At 40.9% G+C, this 26,607-nt stretch overlaps 1 protein-coding gene across 4 annotated transcripts in view; it reads left to right on the top strand.

Moving 5' to 3' along the window:
* The window catches only part of itpr2 (inositol 1,4,5-trisphosphate receptor, type 2), a 67,732-nt gene extending 44,600 nt beyond the window's left edge, over positions 1 to 23,132 (top strand). Inside the window, exons 39-57 of one of the 4 annotated variants that reach the window (XM_054775718.1) lie at positions 1,675 to 1,847; positions 1,935 to 2,115; positions 2,990 to 3,243; positions 3,337 to 3,537; positions 3,685 to 3,795; positions 4,267 to 4,362; positions 5,696 to 5,815; positions 6,885 to 7,019; positions 7,092 to 7,284; positions 7,571 to 7,696; positions 8,631 to 8,806; positions 8,883 to 9,047; positions 9,146 to 9,329; positions 11,270 to 11,356; positions 11,720 to 11,841; positions 11,945 to 12,110; positions 12,193 to 12,353; positions 17,953 to 18,114; positions 21,668 to 23,131. In XM_054775718.1, the coding sequence (XP_054631693.1) occupies positions 1,675 to 1,847; positions 1,935 to 2,115; positions 2,990 to 3,243; positions 3,337 to 3,537; positions 3,685 to 3,795; positions 4,267 to 4,362; positions 5,696 to 5,815; positions 6,885 to 7,019; positions 7,092 to 7,284; positions 7,571 to 7,696; positions 8,631 to 8,806; positions 8,883 to 9,047; positions 9,146 to 9,329; positions 11,270 to 11,356; positions 11,720 to 11,841; positions 11,945 to 12,110; positions 12,193 to 12,353; positions 17,953 to 18,114; positions 21,668 to 21,748 (2,894 nt within the window). In that variant the 3' untranslated portion in view covers positions 21,749 to 23,131. Of the gene's footprint in view, positions 1 to 1,674; positions 1,848 to 1,934; positions 2,116 to 2,989; positions 3,244 to 3,336; positions 3,538 to 3,684; positions 3,796 to 4,266; positions 4,363 to 5,695; positions 5,816 to 6,884; positions 7,020 to 7,091; positions 7,285 to 7,570; positions 7,697 to 8,630; positions 8,807 to 8,882; positions 9,048 to 9,145; positions 9,330 to 11,269; positions 11,357 to 11,719; positions 11,842 to 11,944; positions 12,111 to 12,192; positions 12,355 to 17,952; positions 18,115 to 21,667 lie in introns of those variants that run through there. The other 3 variants (XM_054775719.1, XR_008570351.1, XR_008570352.1) reach the window with 3 other exon arrangements.
* The last annotated feature ends 3,475 nt before the right edge of the window (positions 23,133 to 26,607 follow it).

Raw genomic sequence — 26,607 nt, 5'->3', positions numbered from 1 at the left:
CTGTTTTTTCCTCTAAATTTAGTGGGTGATGCTTATAACCCGGAATTTACGATAATAATAAATGGAATATTTAAATGATTGATTTATGCTGTTTTGTGGTTGAATATGGACTATCATTAGTGAAAAAATGCATATTTAAGTACATTGTACATATTTCTTGCCTAAATTAAGTATTATTATTTATAAAATGGCTCAATGAAGTAAAATACAACTATAAGGCATTCAAAAGATGCATTCACACAGGATGCTGTGTACTATTCTACACTGGTCACAAGGTGTCAGTAATGTGACTGTACTGTATTGTTCGGTGAGACACACAAGCATCAGACTCGATGACCGGAACAACAGGCTTTTATTGTAGGTTTGAATTATCTCACAACAGGCGCAGTAATAATAGCATAAGTCTTATTGCTTGTGAATATTGTTATTCATCCAGGTCACTGTATTCTCAGGGCATTCCATCGATCGTAGCTGGACTGTTCAGGTTATCTTAGAAGACATTTCATACAATGCTGTGCTTTCATCCCTTCCTAAAAGTCATTTAACCTCTAAGAAATAAACAAGGCATAGCCACCTTGTTTGCAGATGGGTCCATGACCATCATTGGATCTGAATGGGATGCTAACAAAGGTGATAACACCCAAACAACCATCGTTGGCAGGCAGCGGCCCCACTCCATTGTATCCTAGCGATTGTCATTTGACATCACTAAAGCGATTCCAACGATTCCTGTCTGGACCGGCCTGCTCCTTTAGAGGATAAATAGATTGGATCTTACACCAGGCTTTCAGAATAGAGCCGTCCTATCTAGTCTGACTGGTGTGTGTGTCCCACCTAGACTTTGAGCATGAACTAGACTAGAGCTGTCCTATCTAGTGTTACTGTTGTGTGTCCCAGCTAGTCTTCTACAGTAAGACAATCTGAACAGTCCAGTTGCGATGGATTGAATGCCCTGAGAGCATAAGTCTTATTTATGCCTTAAATGGCTTATTTTCTCTTATTACAGTATGTTTACTATATTGTAATACACGTGTAAAGGACTATATGGCGGGGTTACTTCATGTCTAAAGGGATGTAATGTTAAAAAACGTAATCAAAAACAGTTTTTTTTATGCTCTAACTACAAAAATATTTGATTTAGAAATCAGGAAGCCTACTTCCCTTATCATAGTCAGATCTGGAACTAGTTAACCACGATAAACGAGGGATTACTATATATTGGGTATCCATCAACAGCAGGGGTCACCAACGTTTTTCCTTGTGAGAGCTACTTTTACAAAATGAAAATGGCCAAGAGCTACTCATTTTTGTAACATTTATTTTCAGAGCTTATTTTAAACCCAAACAAAGCGAATATGCTTGTTTTACCAGAACATTAACAAAATGCTGGTGTCCACAACTCACATTTTGTATTTCAGAATGCATTTCTTTCTACTGTTCTTTCATTATTAACTGAACACCTGAATGAAAAGCAGCCTTGCGGGCATCTCATGTGGTCGTGGGGGGCTACCTGGTGCCCACGGGCACCACGTTGGTGACCCCTGATCTACAGCATAGTATATTTATACTTTGTATATTTAATTTTTTCTCAACTGTTGAGTAAAAAAATACATCTGTGACTATAACTGTAGCACAAAAATATGTGATTGTTCTGTGCACGCGTTTCTTTCACAGCGGACTTTGACAAACCTTTCAGTAGTATAATGGAGATCCAGTGTCAGTTGGACATAGTTGGTGCATCTGAGCTGGTGATTGACCTCATCGTCAACACTAAGAATGACCAAGTATTTGAGGAGAGTGTCTTGTTGGGGATTGCCCTTCTCCAAGGTGGAACTACACAGATACAGGTGAGTGGCATACGCTTTCATGTATTTTGTTTTTTGTCTCAGATGGTCAGGTGTATATTGCTATAAATCTGTCTGTAACCCTCTCAGAACTCATTCTACAACCAATTATACAAGCAGAAGAAGTCGGAGAGGTTCTTCAAGGTCTTCTACGACCGCATGCGTTTGGCACAGCAGGAGATCCGTTCAACAGTATCGGTCAACATGTTTGAGCTCAGCTGCAGAAAAAGGGATGATGAGAATGACTTTGGTCATTTCCGATTCAGAAAAGGTACAAACAAGCAATGATAAATTTTACTTTTTGCACTGAAATGAAATGCGTACTCCCACTCTTTGTTTGGTCACATATTCATAGTTATATTGTATCCATGGTGCACACAAAGCAAAGAGTAATAAAGTCATTTGTTTTTCACAGATAGCAAAGAGTGATGGATAATAACTCAGTAAATGAAAAGCTCCCAAATGAGATCCAATGTAGAAATTCTACTTTAGATGTTAAATCCCTCCTTGCTCTTACAGTATGTGTGGTCCTGAAGCTCCATTTGAAACAGTGGTGCATGAACCAAAAATGTTTTTCCCAGTCTTTGCTGTCACATGTCACAGGCCATGTGACTTCCAACATCACCAGCCTATGAAAAGGCCATTGTATCAAGATTGCATGCTTTCATTTTGCAGATTCCACCTTAATAGTTGCGCTTTTGTTCACTTGAGCATTTTTTTTCAGTGGCTTGAATAGAAAGTGTTTTCCACCATTGATCATTAAAGAGACCTTATCCTACATTTTAACTTTATGTATATGTTTAAAATCTTGTTCTACATGATGTGGAAGTGCCATAGCACGAGGCTGGTGTATCCCTGGTGGGTGGGTGGGCGTGGGGGGAGGGGCGCTCTACGGAATCCGAGCGTTTCGACCAAGAGGAGAGGAATGCAAATTTACCCTTTACACAGCTTGAGATTTATGGAATATTCTTTAAAAAGACAGTTGCTGTTGTTGCCCCACTGCGATCCAAAATAATTTAAAAAGCCCCTGAAATGAGCAGGATAGAGCTCCTTTAATTATTTTAATATATTAGACATTTGTACCCATCCATCCAAATGCTCTTGTGCCATCCTTTTGAAATGTACTTTTCCCTTCCTGCTGCAAGGGAAAGAATCAGGACTTTATATGAGAGAGGACATGCGAGGGCAACTAAAAGAGGCCTCGTCTGTGACCTCTAAGGCCTTCTGTGCTTTCCGAAAAGAGATGGATCCTGATCTTGAAGGCCTGTGCCAGAATAGTGAGGTGCCCGGGACTGAAGATGCCTTGGAGGAAACTCGCATGAGCCAGGCCATTGCCATCATGAAACCCATCTTAAGGTTTCTTCAGCTTCTCTGTGAGAACCACAATTGTGACTTGCAGGTGATTTACCTTTCAAACCTGTGGACTCTCTAAATAACCTTCTGCTGTTCATTTGACAGACGGCTGACTTTTGTATATCTGCACTGTATTTAGAACTTTTTGCGCAACCAGAACAACAAGACCAACTACAACCTAGTGTGTGAGACCCTTCAGTTCCTGGACTGTATCTGTGGGAGCACCACCGGAGGCCTTGGACTACTTGGCCTTTATATAAACGAGAGTAATGTTGACCTGGTTCGCCAAACCTTGGAAACCATCACAGAGTACTGCCAAGGCCCCTGCCATGAAAACCAGGTAGAGACTGTCTTGGGGTTAAATTCTTAAGAATGTGTCTGTAGTGTGTAGGACTTCACATGCATCTTTCCAGGATGACTTTTTAAAATTTTAATGAAATTTTACTAATGAGCTCCAATCCTCATCATGTACTTTTCATGTTTCCAGACGTGTATAGCCAAACATGAGTCAAATGGCATTGACATCATCATAGCACTGATAGTAAACCCCATCAACCCCCTGGGGAAGAACCGCCTGGACCTGGTGCTGGACCTCAAGGTGAGGCCACACATACAGTTGGGCTGCCTCAAAAAATCGAAAAGAAATTGTTCTAAAATCTGTTCACAGTAAAATGGGAGCTAATTTCCAAATATTGACGATCTTTAAAAAAATATCTGTGAACGAGCTGCATCACAAATGCTGCCATTTTATACAAGGACTCGCATTGCACTTTTGTTAGCAATTCCTCCTTACTACTGTATGTCTGTGCCCCAGCAAGCCTCTCTGGCCAGGGCAACACTCGTGGGAGAAGCAAGTGTGTTAATTAATTCTTTATTATGTGCCTGAATGTATGGACTTTATGAATTATTTTGTTTATATTAGATGTATTTAGTTAATGTTGATAATAATAAAAAACGTGTCAAAATTGTGATTTCTTTCGAAAAGAAAACACATAGATCATACCACGATTAATGCAGTTTTAAATTATGTAATATTCCCCAAACAAGTGTTAATTGTAATGTTTTCTAGAACAATGCATCCAAGCTTTTATTGGCTATAATGGAGAGCCGCCATGACAGCGAGAATGCTGAGAAAATTCTCTTCAAGATGAGACCCACGGAGCTTGTGAGTGTGTTATTGTGTGATAGCATGTATTTCCATATACACTCCTGATAAAAATTTTAAGACCAGTTGAGAAATTGCAAGAAGTTACATTTTTCAATGTTGGATCTTGAGGTTCTAAGTAGAGGTTCAAAATGCAACAAGAAGAAATGAAAGTGAGGGGAAAAAAATCGAGTAAGCAATTTATTGCAAACAACCATTACACTGAAATAGGCTGTTCATCAGCTGATCAAATGTTTAAGACCGTACCTCAAAAAAAAAAAAGAAACCTAATAGAACCTAAAATAACCTAACCTAACCTAAAATAGAAGTAACATTTTCAAAAAAGGACTTAGTAATGAGTAGCTTTGACATTCTTCTTCAGAAATAATTTTGGCATGCTTGATGCCAGTGTTTCCAGGAGGCTAGTGGGAATGCTGCTCCAGGTGGTGAAGATGGCTTCACAGAGGACATCCGCTGTCTGGAACTGATGTGCATTTTTGTAAGGTTCCCTTGCCATCCATCCCCAAGTGTTCCCAGTTGGATTTAGATCAGGGGAACATGCAGGATGGTCCAGAAGAGTGACGTTATTCCTTTGGAAGAAGTGCTTTGTCAGGCCGGCATTGTGAAGTGCAGCATTGTCCTGTTGAAAAACCCAGGCATTACTACACAGACAAGGGCGTTCAGTTATGAGAGATGCCCCCTGCAACATCTTCGCATAGCCAGCTGCTGTTTGATGCCCCTGTGCAGCCTGAAGCTCCATTTTTCCAGTGAAGGAAAAAGCACCACAGATCATGGTGGCACTCCGCTCCACTGTGTCGAGTGGAAAACATCTCAGGTGGGATCTCCTTGTCATGCCAGTAATGTTGGAAGCCACCAGGACCATCAAGATTCCATTTTTTCCCTCATCAGATATTAAATCTTTCTTCATTACCTTCAGGATCTTTGAAGAAGTTTAAGATGACCTAATGCGTCCAACCTCAGCAGCAATGCCGGACTGGGAGAGGCCTTGCTTATGCAGTTTAACAATCCGACCACGTTCAAAGAGAGAAAACTTTTTTGCCTTTGCCATCAAGAGATCATGACACTGTGAATACCTGAAAAAATGACATTGAATTTACATTTTTGCTTTTAAAGGCTGTGTTTTTTTTTTGATGAGCTGATGACCAGCCTATTTCAGGTTAATGGCTGTTTGCATTAATTTGCTTACTCAAAACATTTTTTGTCTCCCTGCCATTTCTTCTTTTTGCAACAGTGCAAAATGTAAATCCTTGCAATTTCTCAAGTGGTCTTAAAAATTGGATCAGGAGTGTACATTAGCAGATCCCATTGTAAAATTAGACAAAATTTGTCTCAGGTGGACGTCATGAAGGAGGCCTATACTCAGGCTCTGGAAAGTGAAGAGGACGGGGACAGTGCTCTAGATCACATCAAACCACTGGATGTTGGACATAACATTTACATCCTGGCCCACCAGGTAGTAACCACACCTGTTTTTTTTTCCTCAAGAAATCTTTGTCTGCCCTTCTGCTGACCTCAGAGCTGAGCCATGTTGCGGGCAGGAGTGTGTGTTTGTGTGTGTGTGTGTGTGTGTGTGTGTGTGTGTGTGTGTGTATTTATGTGTGTTCAGTGTTTAGCTTTTTGAGTGTGACAAGGAATTTTGTTTGAATGTTGTCTTTGTCTGCTGCGTGTTAATTGGAGAAGGCAGGTTGAGTCTACTTGCTTGGTGACTTAGTAATGTTCTTTGTGAATAGAGTAGTACGTAATTGAAATACTTCCAAATAAGGAAAATTATAACTATGTAATAACTTCACCGATATAAAGCAAAGTCTACAACAAATTGTCCTAATTATTACAGCAAAACCAGCAGTAATACAGAGGACAGAAAATGTGCAAAACAAATATTGTACGATTTTATAGTACTTTCTAAGTGCACACAATCTGCAGAATTCCAACTGAAATGTATACACAATTCCAGCGGGAGATTCTGTGGAGAAGGCTTAAGAAACATGACTAATTGTCAGGTGGCAACAGGTGTGGTTCGTCACTCCATTAGGAGGAACATTAGGACAGAAAAAGAACACAACCATATGCTTAAGGAAGCACTATATACAGTATATAGTGTCACCTTCAATTTAGTGGTCATTTACTGGTTTTGTGGCTCCAAGTGGGTTTTAATTTTGTGAATACGGGCCTAAATGGCTCTTTTGATGCTAAAGGTTTCCGACCCCTGAGCGACTAAACCTACCGTTTATGTCGAGGCTGGTGCCATTATAGTAGAGTTTGTCAAACGCATCCCTAGTCATTAATGGCATCCAAGCCAAATCAAACATGCGATTGACGTGCTGTGGCGATCCCCTGATGGGAAAAGCCGAAAAACGTCATTAAAGATTGAGCAAAGTAACATTACTTCACGCCAAGCGTTCAACATTTCTTGTGGAAATGAAAGTTACATGGTCTTTTTCTGATATAAAATAATGATCAATTGGTCACTGATGGGCAGCGTTAAATATCTGAAACAAATGGTCGTTTTTCTTGCATCCCAGCTGGCTCGACACAATAAGATCCTACAGCAGAGTCTTAGGCCAGGATCAGGATTAGGGCCTGGATCAGGGTTGGACCCGGACAATGACAAAGATGATGCCCTTCAATACTATGCCAAGCACACAGCTCAGATTGAGGTTAGTATTATTACATTTTGTTTACTCTCTGAATCTACAAAACCAAATCATAAAATATGTTTTATTTCCCAGATTGTGCGTCATGACCGCACCATGGAGCAAATTGTATTCCCAGTCCCAAACATATGTGAGTACCTCACCCAGGAGTCCAAAGTACGTGTGTTCACCACCACTGAGAGAGATGACCAGGGCAGCAAGGTTAATGACTTCTTTCAGCAGTTTGACAACCTCTACAATGAGATGAGTTGGCAGAAGAAGATCCGAAGTGAGTCTGTAGTTTCTACTGTAAATCACTCAATAATGGTCTCGTTAGAAGCTGAATTTGTGATGCCAAAGGTTAATTTTTTTGCTACACGTGGAAAATGGTTGTGTCGTTGAGCCAACCAACAAATGGCTATCAAAATCATATCGCTTCCCTTTGCATCTTCATGTTTGGTGGAGGTGATTAATGGAATAATAAAAAATGTGAAATAAGCATTTAACAGCTTTCTTTTTGAATTTGTGTTTCTCCGTGCAACTTTTCCCTTATACTTCCTGTTTTGTTGGTGTAGAAAATAAGGCTCTGTTCTGGTTCTCACGCCACATCTCTCATTGGGGAAGTATCTCCTTCTATCTGGCCTGCCTGCTCAATGTCTGCGTGGCTGTATTCTACCCATTTGGTGATGATGGAGATGAAGGTGAGAAATATGATGAAAGGAATTAAATGTAACATTTCATTTAAAGGGATAGTTCAGATTTTTTGACATGAAGTTGTATGACATCCCCATCAGCAGTGTAGTACATAAACAGTGACTTATCCCCCCAATTGGTCCCGTGAGTCCGGTTGTGGTTGGAGATCAGTGACGAGGAACACACACGTAAACAAGATGTCTTCATCACATACACATCAATGCCCAGGCGACAGTGTGCAGGGATACAACAGGAGACAAATATAACGCAGAGTGATTTGTGAGGTCTGATTTAAAAAAAAAAAAAAAAAAAAATGATGGTGTAAAAACTAAAAAGTGGTGGTTGCATCATAAAGACCTGTTCTGTACGTATGCAGCTTTTGCCTGTTGCCTTATTTTACAGATGGCTTTAGAGATGCTTGATATGGCTTTCTTACCAATATTCGACATACCGACCTTGTCCAGCACTTCATTAGCGATACCGATATCAATCCATGCTGATGTTGGCAGCAGATCTTCCCTCAAACTAATGAATGAACACATTATGTTTTAATTATGTTTCTTTTGCTGTGATGCCACTGAATGGACTTCACAAATAAACACTGTTTGTGCAAATTAAGATATAAAAACGCTCCAATATGCAATGTAATGTCAGTCAAAAGGTGCCGTATTAATTTTAAACATTTTGTCTAAACAGAACAGTCATTTAAAAAATTTAAATGACAGTTTGATGCGGCCTTACTCGCCTGCTGATATCAATATTGGCAGAAAAACCGATGCTGTTATGATCTGATATGTTATTTTTATACCAATATATTGAGCATCCTAGGTATTATATTGTATGCTTTATATAAAAAAGGCTGCAGACTCCAGTGAAATGTTTCTGTGAATAAAGAAAGAATAACTGATATAGTGTTCTTTTGATGTTTATTTCTCTATCCAGGGACCTTGTCACCATTTTGCTCTATATTGCTGTGGGTGGCATTTTGGGTTTCCACTGCTTTACTTCCAGTACTACCCAAACCATGGGGCATCCTCTTCTTACTGGTCTCCCTCATTCTGCGTGCCATTTACACCATGGGCCTTGGCCCTGCTTTGTTGCTGCTGGGTACCTTCAACGTAAGTGGTCGAAGATTTACCTCACTTAATGATGTGCTGTTATTTCTTCTAAAGGTGTTTTTCTATTCTCTTACAGTTGTTCAACAAGTTAGTTTTTTTGGTGAGTTTTGTGGGAAACCAGGGGACATTCACCCGTGGCTACAAAGCAGTTGTGATGGACATGCTGTTCATCTACCACCTTGGCTATGCAATCATCTGTGTTCTGGGCCTCTTCATACACGAGTTCTTCTACAGCTTTCTCGTAAGACATCCCGATCTCATTTTCTTTAAACTTCTCAGCCGAAGACGACAGACATTTTTGACGAATGAATACATGACAATAATGATCTCCCCACACAGCTCTTTGACCTGGTAATCAGAGAGGAAACGCTTCTTAATGTGATTAAGAGCGTGACAAGGAATGGAAGATCTATTATTCTGACCGCTGTTCTGGCCATCTTTCTTGTCTACTTTTTCTCCATCATTGGGTTCCTCTTTCTCAAAGATGACTTCCGCATGGAGGTGGACCGCCTGCCTGCACCAGGTCAGAATTTCATCACTCAACTTATAAGGACTTCTACCACATGATGGCAGTGTTACTTGAAGTGAAATATAGTATGCAAACTTTACATTGTTTCCTTGGAAAGTGTTCATAATCTAAGAAGCGTGATCACAATGTGTCTTATTTCATTTAATCTAGCGACCTTTGAAACAAAACCCTCCCCCAAATCCTTCCCTGCCTCCCTCTTTTCTGTCTGGACATCCGCGTCTCTCGATACTGCATGAACCTTATACCACCACGTATTTTTTTACGAGAGTTTCCTGGAGAAAACGGGAGGGTGGACAGGTATAATTGTCTTACACTCCAATAATGGTGAAAGATGAAGCAGAAGATTTAAATGAGCTCTGGAGTCAAATGTAATAATATTTTATAAATCATTTCTACATTTCGTATTAAATCAAAGAGGCATTCAGTACTTTTAGAACAATTGTGCACGGTAAATAAATGTTGAAAATGTACTGTTCGTACGCAAACATGTTTTGAAAACGCTGCGCGTGGGTGTGTTAATGAGCTGTAGCTCAGAGCGTCGCACGGTCAGGAGATACAGCCAGCAAGCACATGTGCACCTGTTGCATAACCTGGTGGCCGTGCCATCCTGTGTACTGCTGAACAGATCACAGACACACACACACACACACACGGCAGAGCATTGGCAAGTTATGTAACCAGCGGCGCTCGCAGCTCTCTGGCTGTTGGCTCAGGGGGAAGCTGAGGTGCAAAGCTTCATCAACCAACCCTTAGGAAAGAGCTGTATGGTCAGTGTTCTCCTAACAGGTCTGACCCGCGGACCCAACCACAACTTCTTGGTGCCCTCCATCTTTTGTTTCCTAACTAAGACTGCTTCCTTTCTTTGAGCTTATTGGACTCAAATACAGCCCCAATGCTGCTCAGAGGTTTGCTGCTGTGCAATTGATTTGTTCAGGCGTTTTCAAGCAACACTTCCACACCCACCCGCCTACCCACCCAGCAGCTGCTGGCTCCGTTTACATAATAATCATATCCATCTTGCCAATCACCAGCGCTGATACGTATTAGGAGTCATAATGCCAAAGACAAAAACAATTTTAGGAGCTTTTTTCTTTGTTATATATTCTGTTCTTTTACTTCTGCTAATCATAAGGCTGGAACCAATTGCTAGGTTGCAACCACGTGACCTACAGGCAATTTGTGCCACGTCTGGTGTTGGGATAGGTGTCAGACATTTCAATGGAGCCACAAACGTGTTCAGTATCTTTGTACAACGTTGGCAGAGTAATGCGAATAACGGCACATGCCGCTGAAATTCTTTGCTCCGATTGCGAGTATGCATGGTATGTTGTACAAAAACAAGAAAAGCCTATCTTCTCTGAATGCAACAGAAGAAACTAGTGCTTCTAAGATGACTATTTGCGTTCTCCGACCAAGTCAGTCTGCATGAATAGATTCTATCTGTCCTTCATCGTTTCGCTGTGCTGTTTTTCCATTATTTATTTATTGTAAACTAACGCGAATGCGTCATTGATTCAGCTGGCGCAGACATTTTTCCCCTTTCATATGTTATTGTTTCTGCATATTTACTAACTTCATTTGACGGCTAGCTGCAAATATGGTTGTTTGAGCCCCAAGTTTTTGAGCCTCTGACGACAGCCGGGTCTGACGTCACATGCAACCCACCTGACTGGTAGTGAAAGGCGGGGTACACCCTGGACTGGTCAGAGTCAACACTTAGACAAATGCTAACACTCAATTTAAAGTCATCAATGAACCTAACATTTTGCCAAAGTTCTTGGACCATGGGAAGAAGCTAGAGTACCTGCTGAGAAACGGTTCGACATTCACACTCCACACTGAAAAACCCAAGCCGACATTGATCCACTGAGCCACTATGCCACTGTGCTTCCCAATCAAACAACTCTGCACATGGTTTTTGGTCTTCTTTTTAGGCACTGGAGGTTTATTTGGTAAGACAAGGGTGGAAGATTCATGTAAGACAGACAGCTGCTCTGTTTCCTCACACAAAATCGTTGCGGGTAAGTTTGTCACACACACTCACCAAGACACACACACAAACGCACACAAAGAAGCCTGATGAGGTGAAGATGATGACTCACACTTGTGTTCTTTGGCGTCTACATCACTCGCTTTCTTGAAGGACACGTGGTCTCATCCACTTCCGTTGTTTGGAAAAACGTGAGAGGCATATGTTATAGTATATCAGCGACACCATGACTAGCTGTTACCATAAGTAAGTCTCTTGAGTCCGATGAGCGATCACATCTTGATCAGGTCATCAACTTAGAATAGCTAGCTTCTATTAACTTGAACAACACTGAGATTTCAGACTTTTCTCCTTGTTACAGTGCACTGCTTACATATCGTGTGTGTGTTTATAGATGACGACGAGGGAATAGAGAGGGTGTGCGACACTCTGCTCATGTGTATTATCACTGTGTTGAACCAAGGACTACGAAATGGCGGTGGTGTTGGAGATATTCTCAGAAGACCGTCTAAAGAGGTCAGAAAACCATTAAAAAGTATTTTTTTTTAAATGCCATGTTTTCCACCAGCTAATTTGCATTTCCGTTTCACAATTTTGTCACTGACACTGAACCATCAAGGAGCCGCTGTTTGCAGCCCGTGTGGTTTACGACCTGCTCTTCTTCTTTGTTGTCATCATCATTGTTCTCAACCTCATCTTTGGTGTAATCATCGACACCTTTGCAGATTTAAGGAGTGAGAAACAGAGGAAGGAGGAGATCCTTAAAACAACCTGTTTTATTTGTGGTGTGTATAACTCTGCGGTCCAAAAAAAAGAGAAAAATATGGTTAAAGAAATGTTGAAATAATGTCTTTCATAATCTTTCAGGTTTAGAAAGGGATAAATTTGACAACAAGACCGTGTCCTTTGAAGAGCACATCAAGTCTGAGCACAATATGTGGCATTATCTTTACTTCTTGGTTCTGGTGAGAGTGAAGGATCCCACTGAATACACCGGCCCAGAAAGCTATGTCGCGCAGATGATAGAGGTCAGTATGCCATCAGCGTACACACACGCGCACACAAAATTCCTGGGAAATTGTGCAGGGGAGGCACATCAAGATCAATTCAAACATTTTTAGTGTAAATCTGGATGAAAAAGTGGACGGGGAAATAGAATTTCGCAGTTTAGGGGTGCATTCATGCTTGTCATTTTGGTCCAGCTGAGGGTCTGTTTGGTCTGCTAGTATGGTTCATTTCGTCAAGTGTATACGCTGTTTAGGACCAACAGGACCAGACCAAACGGGGGAATTCTGTCACCAAATGTGAACGTAACACAAAGCTGAGGGAAAATGGTCAAACGTTACATGTATAAAAGCAAGTCGCACCTGGAATGTACGTCGCACCTGGAATGTACTATCTTTGTATGGTGTAAGATAGCACACAAGCAGGTTTTATCTGTTCTCCAGGAACAGGGAATCCATTCGTCACACCATAATTCAGTTGGTCTGGTGAGCTTAACCGATCAATATGGAATGTTATAGTTTGGGTGTTGCTCCACCTTCATTAGTGAGATGACTTGCATGATACACTTCAGAGAGACATGGTGTCTGTGCTAAGGTAGTATTTACTCTGCTGAGATCCTTGCCCTCAGGGATAGAGTGTGGTTAAATAGCAATTAAACTCAGTCTAGCTCTATTATCATCAGCGATCCAACTTGCTGCACTGGCACCTCGACCAGAACGCGAAGGATGCAGTCACAGCTAAAGGTCGTTGCTATTGGCTTAATGTATCCAAATTAGCGTCGGAGTACAACGCTACATTTTGTGGTTAACGTTTAGCTGTGATTAAGTAAAATAATACAAAATATGTGACACACATCTAGTTTGATATGCATCTGTAGGCAAACAAGTGTTAGATGGATGTGACTCAAGGAAGAAGACATGGAAGTTTGGGGCGGATCTTGAAAATCTTGTCCTTATTTTCTGTTAGTTTGATACAATTTTATTTGTTCTACAAGTTTTGATGTTGATGAAAACTGGCTTTTTTTTCCCCCCATAGGAAATTATGTAACTCCAATGAATCCATACCAGAAACCTGACAATATTAATTAAAAAAATACACTTTATAGAGAATAAGTATCGTTTTACATGCAGAAAACGATGCAAAATAATTGTAATTGACAAATAGATAGAACGTGTAGTTGATGCAGACTTCCCGTATATACTGGCAAGATTAAATAATGTTTCCTACCTTCTTTATTAAAATGTAACAAATTGCTGGCACACGCCACTTTCTTTGGCCCCATGGCGGGTTATTTAGCAATCGACTTTAAAAAAACAAAAAAAAAACAAGTCACCAACAGGTGGGGTGCTTTGTTTGGGCCCTCGATTTTGCGGAACAGTACAGCACAGGGAACATGATCTGGTTTCTTGTGTGCTATATTGTACGAAAACTGAGACTGTAAAAAAAACAACAACAAAAAAACGTTTTTGACAAAAACCAAAACATATGAAAACCGAGGTCTGCCTGTAACTAGAGAAGTGTGCCTAGAATCCAAGTACATTTTTTGAGGGTGAGGATTCACTATGAACCTGTTGATTCATGACGTGGAAAATGATTAAACACACGCATGCAGTGCCACTAATTCATCTGCTTTGATGGGACAAACTTATGTTGTTGAATAGCATCATGTTACTCAACATGTACTGTGAGTGTGTGTGTGTGTGTGTGTGTGTGTGTGTGTGTGTGTGTGTGTGTGTGTGTGTGTGTGTGTGTGTGTGTGTGAGTGTGTGTGTGTGTGTGTGTGTGTGTGTGTGTGCAAAGGGACAGTGGCTACAGGCCCAGCAGGTACTGCAGCAGCCACAGCGTTGTTACATAACCCATCTCAAGTGGCCTGCTAATAGCTCAGCCTGCCTGGCACGTGCTATCCTGTCCCTTTGACTCTCTCTCTCTCTCTCTCACACACACACACACACACACACACACACACACAAAACACTGTCACATTATGAGCCTTCCATTTACAAAACACACACCACACTGTAGACAGAAGAGCAGCAGAGGTGGCAGGAGAGTAAAAGAGCCTGCACTTGTCATGTGTACTGAAGGCGGAGGTTAAATTCTGCTAAATGGGATGAAGTCTATTGAGGTTTATATAACAAATGACAGTGTTATGTGTCCTTTGTGTGTGCGATTAACTGTGGGGAAATGGCACTATCATCATATCTCTCTGTTTGTGTTTGAGGTGCCATATTTGCCATCAATCAGTATGAGCAATTGGGAATGTTATTTTGTCAGGACTACATACAAGATCAGTGCATAATTCACAATTGGCCTTTTGAGCTTTCTTGCAATATCTCTCTATTATTTTGTTTTGTTTTTCTTTTTGTTGAACAGTAAAATATCCCAAGGATCATTTACTTATAGAATAATATACTAATAATATACCTTCAGTCCAATCAATAATACACAATCAATAAATAGTGCAAAGCCTCTTAAATAATGACACATCTCTTCCAAGCACAGATGCTGTAAATGAATAAAAGTATTTGTCACATGAGTGCAATGAAAATGCAGTTTCAGCTTGGAAAAGTAAACAATCCCACACTCCAAATGTCATAACAATGGTAATCGTACAACATTGCAGACTGAGCATAGTGCTGTCAACACTCCAGGAGCAACATAACATTTCAAAGTAATCAAGTTAGAAAGCATAAAAGTTACCATACTCGCGACGTTCCAAACTTCGGCGGGTCATGAGACAGGTTAGTTTTATCCTACAGATGAGGTGTTGTTACCAGATGGCCGGCTTGGGCTGGCTAGCTAGCCGGCCGGCACTGGCTAGCCAGCCAGTGCGCTGGTAGCTAGCCGGGGCACGCTGGTCCTAGCTAGCTGGCCAGCGCGTTAGCATTCTCATCTTCAGCCATGGCAAAGTAGAGCATGCGCGACAATCTTCTCACATTGTTTTTAAGATGCTGTAAACCGATTGCTTTTCTCGTGATACCTGGTGCATGTCTCGACAATCGATTAATCTAAAGATTTATGGCTGATTATTATTGATACAGGAGGCTTTTTCCGGCGAATCGAAATCGTTCCCTGCTCTATACCGGATATCCGGTCGCATCGGTTTATCATTCACATCCCTACTATACATACTATAAGTGTTGACATGTTGACTCAGCAAAAATCCTATAATTTTTCATGTGCTGCACTCAAATATTTGAAAGTTTTTCTATGTACACAAAAAGCCCATCTCTCAAATATTGTTCACAAACCTGCCTTTGGCCTGAGGCGCCTGAGGTTCTGGTCGGTCCGATGTTTCTTGGTAGTGTGCATTTCTGCACGTACAGTAGAGAACATTAGATTGATTAAATGGTACACAGAGAAGCACATGGAAGTCTATAAATTCATGCGCATTTAGCCGAAGAAATTGATCAGTGAAGCATCAGAGAATGCTAAGTCATTCAAACAGCACTAATGGAAGTGAAAGGTAGAGATGCAAATATTCAGTTGCCTCCGGTCATGTTTCAGTATCTAGTAATTAGGCTTCAGCGGTCAGTAGTAGCTGTATGTTCTGGCAGAAAATTATTTTCTTAGGTCTTTTAAATGTGAAAGGTCAAATCATTTGCAGCCATATGTTGATTTTTAAGCAGATCCTTGAAAGTCTGGTTTTCCAGTCTTAAATATTAAAAGGGATAGTTCGGATTTTTTGTCATGAAGTTGTATGACATCCCCATTAGCAGTGTACTGTAGCAACAGTGACTTACCCCCCTCAATTGATTCCGTGAGATCGGTGACGAGGAACGTAGTTCCGCTTAGCTGCTGGGGTCATTTAGGTAAAGAGTTTGGCTTCTCAAAACAATATGCGTTCAAAAGAGTCATACATTTGCATCATAAAAATGCCTTCTATTGTGTACGCAGAGACACGATGGGAGAAAAATATAACGCAGGGCCTTTGATGAGGTTTGATTTTTTTTTTTTTTTTTTTAAGGAGGCATTTTTCTGATGCAAATGTAGGCACTTAGGGCATAAAAGTACGCAGATAATCAAGCCCATGATGAAGGTACGTATTCAGACCTCTGACGACCTCTGAGTGGACTTCAATTAGATTCCTTTGAAATTTCATGGATATATATTTTGCATTGATTTAAGTATTAAATAAAAAAAAGCATTCACATATGCACAGCCAACCTTCCTCTTCGGACTCACTCCCCTGACTTAGCATGTGTCAGTCTGTCCTCAGTGTCTCGCGCTGATCGTTTTTATTTATTTATTTTTTTGCATTTCTCAAATCTAGAATACCTCCTTCCTCCTACAGAACGCACAACGGCGGTGCCAGTCACATCCCACTTACGGCACCATTGAAGTCATTCTTATCCAAACTAGCCGAGTAATGTGTTATGCAAGATCAGCTGACGGCACTTTGTGCTATCTTGTTTCAGACTCACGTAAGAACATGCATGTTGTAAAATAAGACACTTTCACGTACACACTACCATGTTCATGCAGATGCACACTCACACATGGACAAACACAGCCACACTTTGCATCACACATCCAAGTACATTATGTAATGCCAAGGATTTATGGTTTTCAGTGACTAAAAACATTTCAAATGTGTGGTTCGTTCAGCTACGGTTTTAATTTTCTCTATAAGTGCTGGGCTACTCACAGGCAAGGTCATGGACTGCACAATTACTAAACATTCAGGAAGAGTCTTGTGATGCATGGTGTCTGGGGATCGTTAAATCATCTTGAAATTGCATGTGAATGCTTAAGAGCTATGCCAACATGCCCGCAGTTGGCAAGATAGCACCACTTACTGAAAGTGCTAAGGACAATCTATAATAATTTTATGTCATGTTATAAGGTACATGCTATTTTAAATTAGTATAATCACAAAAATGTTATTATGCAAACAGTTAACATGCTACCTCATAGCAAAAAATTTGACATCATGTCTTGTAAATTAATGAATTTTGAAATGAACAGTTCGTATGGTAGCCCTTAGAAAAAGTATGATAGCACCTTGCAAAATAGCACTAAATACAGAAAGTGCCAAATGCGCGGATTGAGCTGAACATTTTGACGTTATAATGGTTTGACTGCAGTTGAGAAATGGAGAGCATTAAAATTAATCCACAGTAATAATCATTTAATAATAATCAAGGTTTTTATGTGGAATAGCCAACTCCGAAGCATTTCCCCAATAAACCTGCAGTTGAACTTGTGCTGTTGATAGATGACAGTGACTCATTCACATCAACAGTCTGTTTTTGGAATGGGTGGGAATTGAAATGCCATTATTTTTCAATTAATATATGACCATTATTGACGGTAGCCTAGAGACAAATGTTGGTTACGCTGTCACACGGATGTGCAAGGCAAAGAACAGCTTCCGTTCACAGAGGATGATGTATGTTTGAAAGTTGATGGCAGTTACTCACACCTCAGTGTTTACGCCTCCCTAGCAATGTGTTTGTAGTGCAGTAACACTCCCTGAATCACACCCTGCTCGGGGCTGACTGAGCCAGAATTGCTGCCACCGCCGTCTCCTTGACATTCTGACTCAGCTCTATTTCGACCGTTATTCACTTCATCCTTCTCGCTGTTTCTCTCACACACCATCTCTCCCTCATCTCTCAGGAGAAAAACTTGGAGTGGTTCCCCCGAATGCGAGCTATATCTCTGGTGAGCAACGAGGGGGATAACGAGCAGAATGAGATGCGATCCCTGCAGGAGAAACTGGAGAGCACTGTCACGCTGGTAGCACAGCTCTCTGCCCAGCTTTCTGAGCTCAAGGAGCAGGTAAAGGGACATTTTCATGCTCTTCGTCTGACCATTATGAGCAGTAGCTATAGCTTGTGGTTTACTGCCGCTTCACAAGGTAATCCTTGGACTTAAAACATCTGTGGTCCAAGAGGTCATAGGAATTAGGGTCAGGGTGCTCTATTTGCTGTTACCTCTTGGACTGCAGTCTCACTTCCCTCGTGTGACGATACATGCTCTATTCCCCAGACTTGTCCTCTCTTCAGGTCCTTCTTTGTTGAACAATCTGTACTTCCAGACTTTATGTACTCAATGGCCAGTCTACAAGTCAATCATTACACATAGCTCTGCCTGACTGGCATGTTAGTCCCAACTCATTCAGACATTGGTCGTTCGACATGCCAATCATTACACACAGCACCAGTGATTGGTTGGCACCTAACCAGGACTGCAGCTCACAATCCGTCTAGTAATCGGTTAGCCCCAAGACGGACCAAATCAATGTGAACCAAACACAGTTAGTGGTGTGGTCCGCAGCATATTAGAAAAGAGGCAAAATGTTGATCACTGTTTTCCAAAGTCAAAGCGGATGTGTGTGTACATCTTGTTTTGCCTAACACACAAAGATAATAGGTTCCATGGATGACTAAAGAAATAAAAAAAAACATTCACACTCGAGAGGCTGAAATCAGAGGATACAGTGTTCGCTCGCGCTATCACGGTTCACCTTTCGCAGAGTCGCAGTTTCGCAGAATTTTTTTTTGTGCTTCTTTTTTTTTATTACAGCGTATGAATGCTGTTGCAGGCCCTTTTAAGAAGAATTGCATTGTGGGAAGTTGAGTGTCTCTCTCTCTTCCCTCTCTCGTCTGTCTGCACCGCCCATTGTTTTCTGTGTTCTGACTGGCTGTAGACCATTGTCAATCAGTCTTCTTCGTGCCGCCCTGTCTCCTGTGTCATCGCTAGCTTGCTTGCTAGCCTGTAAATGAATCTTCGGTGTGAAGTACTGCAGCAATATGTTTTAACAAGGATACAAAAACGCGACAGTACAGCGGAAAGGGCACGGTCACGGGAGTGACTTAATCATATCTTGTGTCCGACCTGTCGGTTGAGCATTAAAATTCAAACAAAGGTTTGAACTGTTTTGGGAGTGTTTAGACGAGAGAAAAATGTGAGCAAATGTTATCGCCTGTTTGAGAAAAGTGAGTATGGTGAGGGGGTTTACAGCCTTAAAACATCCATCCATCCATTTTCTATACCGCTTCTTCCTCATTAGGGTTGCGGGGGCATGCTGGAGCCTATCCCAGCTGACTTCGGGCGACAGGCGGGGTACACCCTGGACTGGTCGCCAGCCAATCGCAGGGCACATATAGACAAACAACCATTCACACTCACATTCATACCTATGGACAATATAGAGTCGCCAATTAACCTCACCTGCATGTTTTTGGAATGTGGGAGGAAGCCGGAGTACCCGGAGAAAACCCACGCGCACACGGTGAGAACATGCAAACTCCACACAGAAATGCCCAGGGGAGAATCGAACACAGGTCTTCCCGATCTCCAAGCTGTTACTGTGTTGGCCAACGTGCTAACCACTAGACCACCGTGCGGCCCGCCTTAAAACATATAACTGTAAAAAAAAAAAAAAAAATGAAGTTGGCCACTTCGCGGATTTCGCGGAACCTATCCCCCTCGATAAATGAGGGAACACTGTATTTACATTAAAAAAAAGTATAATTGAATACCAAAATAGTTGTGAATGTATTGGATAATTGATGAATCATTGATTCATCAGTTAATTGTTTGCAGCTCTACTCCTAACCCTACACAGCTGTCAGACCTTCGATGGCCTTTAAAGTCCACAGTGACAGGTGACTGTAATATAAAAAGTTTTCCTCAGGCTGTTTGGATGACTACACTGCTGGAGCATGACTGATCACTCTCATCACCTGCCTCCCTGGCATGTGATTCCGGTCACAGGCTTGTCCTTGTTCCTGTTCTGACAGATGTGTCAAAGTAATGCTGGCACAAACAAAACAACAACCTCTGTCGACATCTGCAAGCAGTTTTGTCTGCAACGTCTACCTGCTGTCATGGCTTGAAATTCACCAACGACCACGTTTCTGGCTTTACTACATCCTACATTTGATCCGTCATTTACTTAAAGTAATGGCTTTAGATAGGTTACATAGGTTTTCTAGCTTTTATGTCATTATCAAATCACGTGGTTGCTTTTCCCATCAACAAGTATACTGTACACAGGTCTGTAGACTATAGGTTCTCTATAGTCTCCTCCCTCTTCTGACCTTGGAAATGCACACAACTGAAGAGGCAAGATGTATGAAAAAAGTCTTTTATTTAGAACATGAGTCCACATCACCCAAATAATTCGCATTGAAACAACATAGGATTGTTAATTGTGATTGTTACAAGTCGTAAAACTGACAACCAGGACAGTGACTTGTCCAAATGTGATTGTCTTCTAGATGGATAGTAGATGCCCACGGGACATTTGGCTGTCCAGTTATGACCACAATGCTGAGCATGTTCAAATCGAACCCTTTTATAGCAGCCTGTTGTTTTGGCTTAATGTGCCAAGAGATCATGTGAATCTGAAAGTACACACACACACACACACACACACACACACACACACACATGGTGCACGTGGCAATTTAGAACGCCTGAATCTAAATCAGTGGAAAATTGCCACAGAATGATTGTTTGCGATTTTGTACCTGGTCATACAGGGTTTCAAAAGTGCTGAGCAGATTCTCTTTAGGTGATGTAATCCACTGCTGGCTGTTTATTGGTCGAGGAGATTAGTCGTCACATTGTAGCATTCAAGAATACATACTGTAACTATTTTTTTTTTAAAACCCATACCAATAATGTCCTGCTTCTCAAGACCAATACAGATCACCGATAACTTTTTAATAGCTATTTTTTAAATTTAGATTTGTCCTTACTGAATATCATGACATCACTATTATTAACAAAACATTTTGTTTAAATAGCGGCAGTTCAAAAGTACAAACCGTGGCTCCAAGGAAATTACTGTACTAGCCGACTAGAGCCGGTATCTTCAACGATGGCGAAGGGCTGGTCATCATTTCCATCATCAAACACCGCTGCCATAGGAACAAGCGCCGGGCGTTGTAGCGATGCTGACGTTTTAGATGGCTTATAAGGGTTGATGTGTTTAACTCCAATGTTTTTTTTCCTCAATCGCGGAATGTTTGCGGAGCATTTGGCGAAATATCTTCCTTTTAAACATTGAAAAGTCCCACACGATGGACGCCATGTTTGTTTACAAGTGAGCTCAGGGGAAGTTACAACAGGCCGTTTGGAGCACGTCACAGAAAAGGAGATTTATTGGTATGACGTCATAATCCCTCATATCGGCACAATAATTATCAGTCAGATCATTATGATGCACTCCTACTATACATGACAAAAATAAACGCTTCTTGCTGTCCAGTCTTTTTTTTAAATAAACGATTGTGGTGCAAATGTTTTGCATACAAGCTTGTATCATGTGCATGCTTATCGCAAATCAGACTACCTCCAAATGTGTGTGTCTCCTCCACAGATGACGGAGCAGAGGAAGAACAAGCAGAGGCTTGGATTCTTGGGTCCCCAACAGACAAACCATCACATCCCGACCCACTGAGGTTCCCAGAACCTAAGCAGGATTGTACAATTTCTTGCCTAAAGGACAATACCGATGCAAACCCACACAAAGGATTTGTCACAAAGTGCTTTTTATATGATGGACATCACTGCCTTATGGGCCAGAAAAGTGCCTCGTGTGCTTACCCTTGCCATTTTCAGCAAGCTATACCGTTTGTTTGCACACTTGTATGCAGAGTGACTCTACTCTGTGAATGATTGAGTAGGCTCGACACACATCTGCCAATATGGTGTTAGCAAAGTGTTAGTGTGCCCAACTGAGGGTGAAGGGAATTGTTGGAGTAAGATTTGTTATTTTGCTGTCTCGGCCCAAATGTCTTCATTTTCTTAACGTTGGCTGGTCAGGAAATAGACCCAAGGTACCGAGGCCTGTGCTTGGCTGTGAACTGGGAAATTTCATCTGACTTTGTTCAGTCATTTCTAGTACACTTTCTTTAGCATTTTAAATTTCTGGTAAGGAAATGTTCATAACAGGAGTATTGCTATTTTTTTACATTTTGAAAATGCTGCCTTACTCATTTTTTAAACTGGATTAGCAATTGTTTAATATGCACTTTTTTTTCTATTCAAAAGGGAGAAACTTGTAACTGGAGACCAGTATGGGGAGTATTGCCTTCGACTACGATGCATTCACTGTACCACATCATTTTCTGTGCTTCTTCAGATTTCCACCTTGTAATAATTAATTGTGAATAAAATGTATTTGTACTTATTTCAGAACTTACTTGAAGGTAATTTTATGTCTAAATCTTACATTGGCTTGTATAAGTAATACGAACATGTCTGTTGTCTTCTACTCTTTCTTAAAATGTGTCTCTATTGTAATAAATGTTAACAATAACTCATTTGTTTACATTGTGTTACCCGTGCTCTAACAACATTCATCTTTGTTCCCCAAAAGCTTGTCTGCCCATAAACGGAAGGGACACACTTTTTCATTGAAACAGGATCCTACTTCAACCCTTGCATTTTGGTTACTCATCTAAAATTAGATGCAAAGTTCTCAAGTTGTCGCTGAGCTGTTATATTCATGGTGCCACACACACAAACTCTTGACCAGGCACCTGTGTACTTAAATGCATTGAAGCCCTTCCTTGTGCTAAAGATCTTCCAAATGCTCAAGTTAAACCAGCAAACATTATTAGTTACTGTGTCTTTATCCACCAAGAGGAATTAGGTTGCATTCAGGGATCTGGGAAAAATAACTGCTTTTGTCAACTGGAGAGAAGTTCTGCTTGCATGTCATTTCCATTATGAGGCTGTGCTTTCCACTTGCTTGACCTACCGCTTCTATACTCCTGTATTTCTGCAATTGCCCTGACTTTGTGGATTATTTCCACTCTTATTTCAAATCATCTGGATTATTTTTATTGTGCATGGTAGTGGCTATCATTAATTGCTTGCGAGAGGAGAGCTCACATTAAATGGCACGTCTTTACTATGTGCACAAATTTAGACTGTGGGTTTGACTTGTACATTATTTTGAGTCTTTGTATTTTGTTTTTAATCATGTGTCTGTTATTATTAATTAGTCATTCTGTGACTCAGCTGTGGGGAGCGTGTGCATGGAATTCGTGCCAGAGGAAGGGAGGTTGCACTCACATTACAATGCTACACTTACGTACGTCTTGTGAAACGACGTTAACACAAAGTTGTGAATGCTTGTCTCACGCATGTCCTTGTGTAACCCAAAAGATCAGTGCTGTCCTGTCATTTACCTTCTGCAAAGAAACCCCACCCCCTCCCGGCTTCAGTTTGCTGTTTACACCAGCAGGCCTGCCTATGAGAGCTATTAAATATGGCTCCCACTGAGACACTATGGTGGCCAGCTGTTACTGTGGAGACAATAGTGCAATGGAATACTGTCAGAAAGACAACGTATGGGAGATGCTCATAGCAGGACTTAAACTGCAGAGCAAGGCTCGTTGTTACGCTGTACCATAGCAAACACGCACTGCAGTTCCTTCTAAAACCTTGGTTCCCAAAGTGCGGTACGCCAATTGTAGTAGCGGGTACCTGAATGTAAATGAAAAACACTCAAACGTACGAGTACGCCTGAACACCTCACGGCGCAAGGAGAACGGAGTGCAACGGAGACAGAGCACGAGGTTGTTCATTGCTCTGTGTGCATCGTATGAACAAATAAGTAAGTTTGACGATTATTTTGTACATTAAGAGTGTTTAATTTGAAGATTTAGTTTAGATTGGTGTTACAATCCCTGCACTGTGAGTGGAGATTCCCCCCAAAATTAGGCTTTATCGTTGGTGTTATACTGCTTTCTCCTTCAATTTGTGCAGACTTAAACCGTAGCCATCGTGAGTTGACAAAAAAGTGACGCTCACATGCAATCCATTCAAACGGAAGAACGCAAACATCAGACTGGAATAACTAACTTATCTATTTACTTTAAACTTTATCAGAATGTAACCATGCGTATGTGCATATATGTATTGATACGGTATGGTTTATTTGTTTCGGGCATGCTTAACAAGTTAAGTTATGGAACATCACGTTGACACAACTGACCATATGGGTGATTTTTACAGAGGGTTCCTCCTCTGTGTCTTTTTTTAAAAAAATAAGCACAACCCCGTGATGACAGGCATGTGACTTCCCGTGTCTGAGCATTTTATAGTCACATGATCATTTATGACCATAACACAAGCAAAAACATGCCCTGGTAGTGTGAGCCATGGATGTAGAATGCGCCATTATGTCGAATTTAAACTGAGAACATACGGTACACAAACATGACACCTGTTTGCTGCCCTTCCAAACATGAGGTCAGGAGTCGCTGATTTGCTTTAAAATGCCTACATCCACGAGCGCCTTCATTGCGATGCTCATAGATCTCAATGACCGCCGTGAGAAAGCAGTCCTTGAGGAAACGTTTCATGCTCTGAGAAGTCACACTTATCATATCTAAATTAGCAGTCACGATCACAGTAAACACAGAGATCCTATTGTAAATGCGCATGTCACACGTTTGGTTTCAGGCTTTAGTTTGCTGAAGTCCATCGTGATACTCTTTGCACTAAGTTGTCAAACCATGTTCACGAGTGATGAAGCTTTATGTGCATCGATGGGAACATAACTATGCATTTATATACTCGTCTCATTGACATTGGATTTGATTTTGGTCTAATGAGTTTGCAAGGGCTCTTTGCTGTAGCGACACAACGTCGGCTCAGCTCTTTCAGCTCCCAAATGTTTTTTTTTCGTTGTTGCTTAAATTGCTTTATTACCATAATACATGTAAAAATAGAATTATATCAAATAAGGAATCCTACTTTGTGCACATTCACTGGTCACGGTTGACAGGGACGGATCTGCCATCTGGAGTACCGGGAGTTTTCCCGATGGGCCGATCAATAATGGGCAGATTAACCGCCGTTTATTTATTTACACGTTTATTGCTGCACCCTGTCTTGGTAACTACGGTAATTAAATCTGCCGGGCGGCCCAATTAGGTTTTAATTGTAGATATAAAATACAGCAGTGTTAAACTGCTCTGCATCATACAGAGTTGTTTTTGATGATTTCATAATCATGTACTTATTAAGGAAATACAGTAGAACCCATTTGCGACCACCCTATTTATGTCAACTAACTTATTACTAAAAGGTGCCGACCTAAGATGACCCTGACATACATTGTCGATCGCTTTTGTTGATATCAAATCAGAGACCCAAAAGGGTCACTTGTGAACATGGGTTGTAGTATTGCTAACCTACCGGTAGTCGCTATCACAAAGCAGTGTGAAATGAAGCGGCTAAGATCCCTTGAAAGAAGGGGCACAAAGGTGAGAGGGTCAACAGGAAAATAATTGACACTTCCCCTTTTTCCGGTCAGATTTTTCCATTGTTGAAGCCATTTAAAAATATATATTGTTTTAGGGCAGCCAGAACACGGCGTTCTACCCTGTGGATGAAAGGCTGAAACGATGAAATACTTCATTATTTCAACATGAAAATGTTGGACAATGTGGACAGGCCCTAAGTCGCACTTCATTTTAATAGTTTGGCTCGTCCTGCAACTTATACGGTCGACATAACTTATACGGTTCGAACATTGCTGCCTCACTCTATTGCGGCTTTTCAAAATGAATTAATTCATGATTGCTGTTTTGTGGTTGATTATGGCCTATTATTAGTCAAAAATATTGAAAAATAAGTTCTATGTAGTATTCTGCTGACTATAGGGGTGTTATTTCACATCTATAGGGCTCTAATAATGGTAAAAAAAAGTGTATTTAGAAAGTCATACAGGTTTTCTACAGTCTATGAAACTGTTCCATTTATTAATATTGAAAACTACTTCGCGGAAATTATTGCGGTCGAGCCTGGTAACATGTTAATTCATGTCAAATCATACTTCTGAATTAAACGTTACGTTAACATAACACCTTTCCAGCCTGTTGTTCTGTGTGCTGTTGTGTAGTTGACTAACTTGCCTTTCCAGAGGAAATATCTGTTCTTGGTCTTAAGTTTTGTGGAATGCATTTCTAAATAAATGTGACTTATAGTCCAGTCCAGTTTAACTTAATATATATATTTTTTCCTCCTTGCATTTTTCGACTAATGTGACTTATTAGATTTTGTGGTAAACATCCCCCCTTTTTGCAACTAACGCTTTTTTTTTTTTTGCGCGTGTACAAAAGCATAATAATGGTCAACGTGGTCAAAGCAATTTCAGTTAGCTCGACAACCCCCGATGTCGACGTAAGTCAGCCAGCCCCTGGGATGTTGACTTAAACGGGTTCCAGTGCAACAAACACAAAAAGAAATTTCTATCAAAACTGAACATTAATAATTTACATTGTAAATGTTTTCCTTTTG

The sequence above is a fragment of the Dunckerocampus dactyliophorus genome, chromosome 5 (assembly GCF_027744805.1).
Source record: "Dunckerocampus dactyliophorus isolate RoL2022-P2 chromosome 5, RoL_Ddac_1.1, whole genome shotgun sequence".
Lineage (NCBI taxonomy): Eukaryota > Metazoa > Chordata > Actinopteri > Syngnathiformes > Syngnathidae > Dunckerocampus > Dunckerocampus dactyliophorus.
Note: the sequence above shows the minus strand (reverse complement) of the source record. Positions and strands in the feature narration are given on the sequence as shown.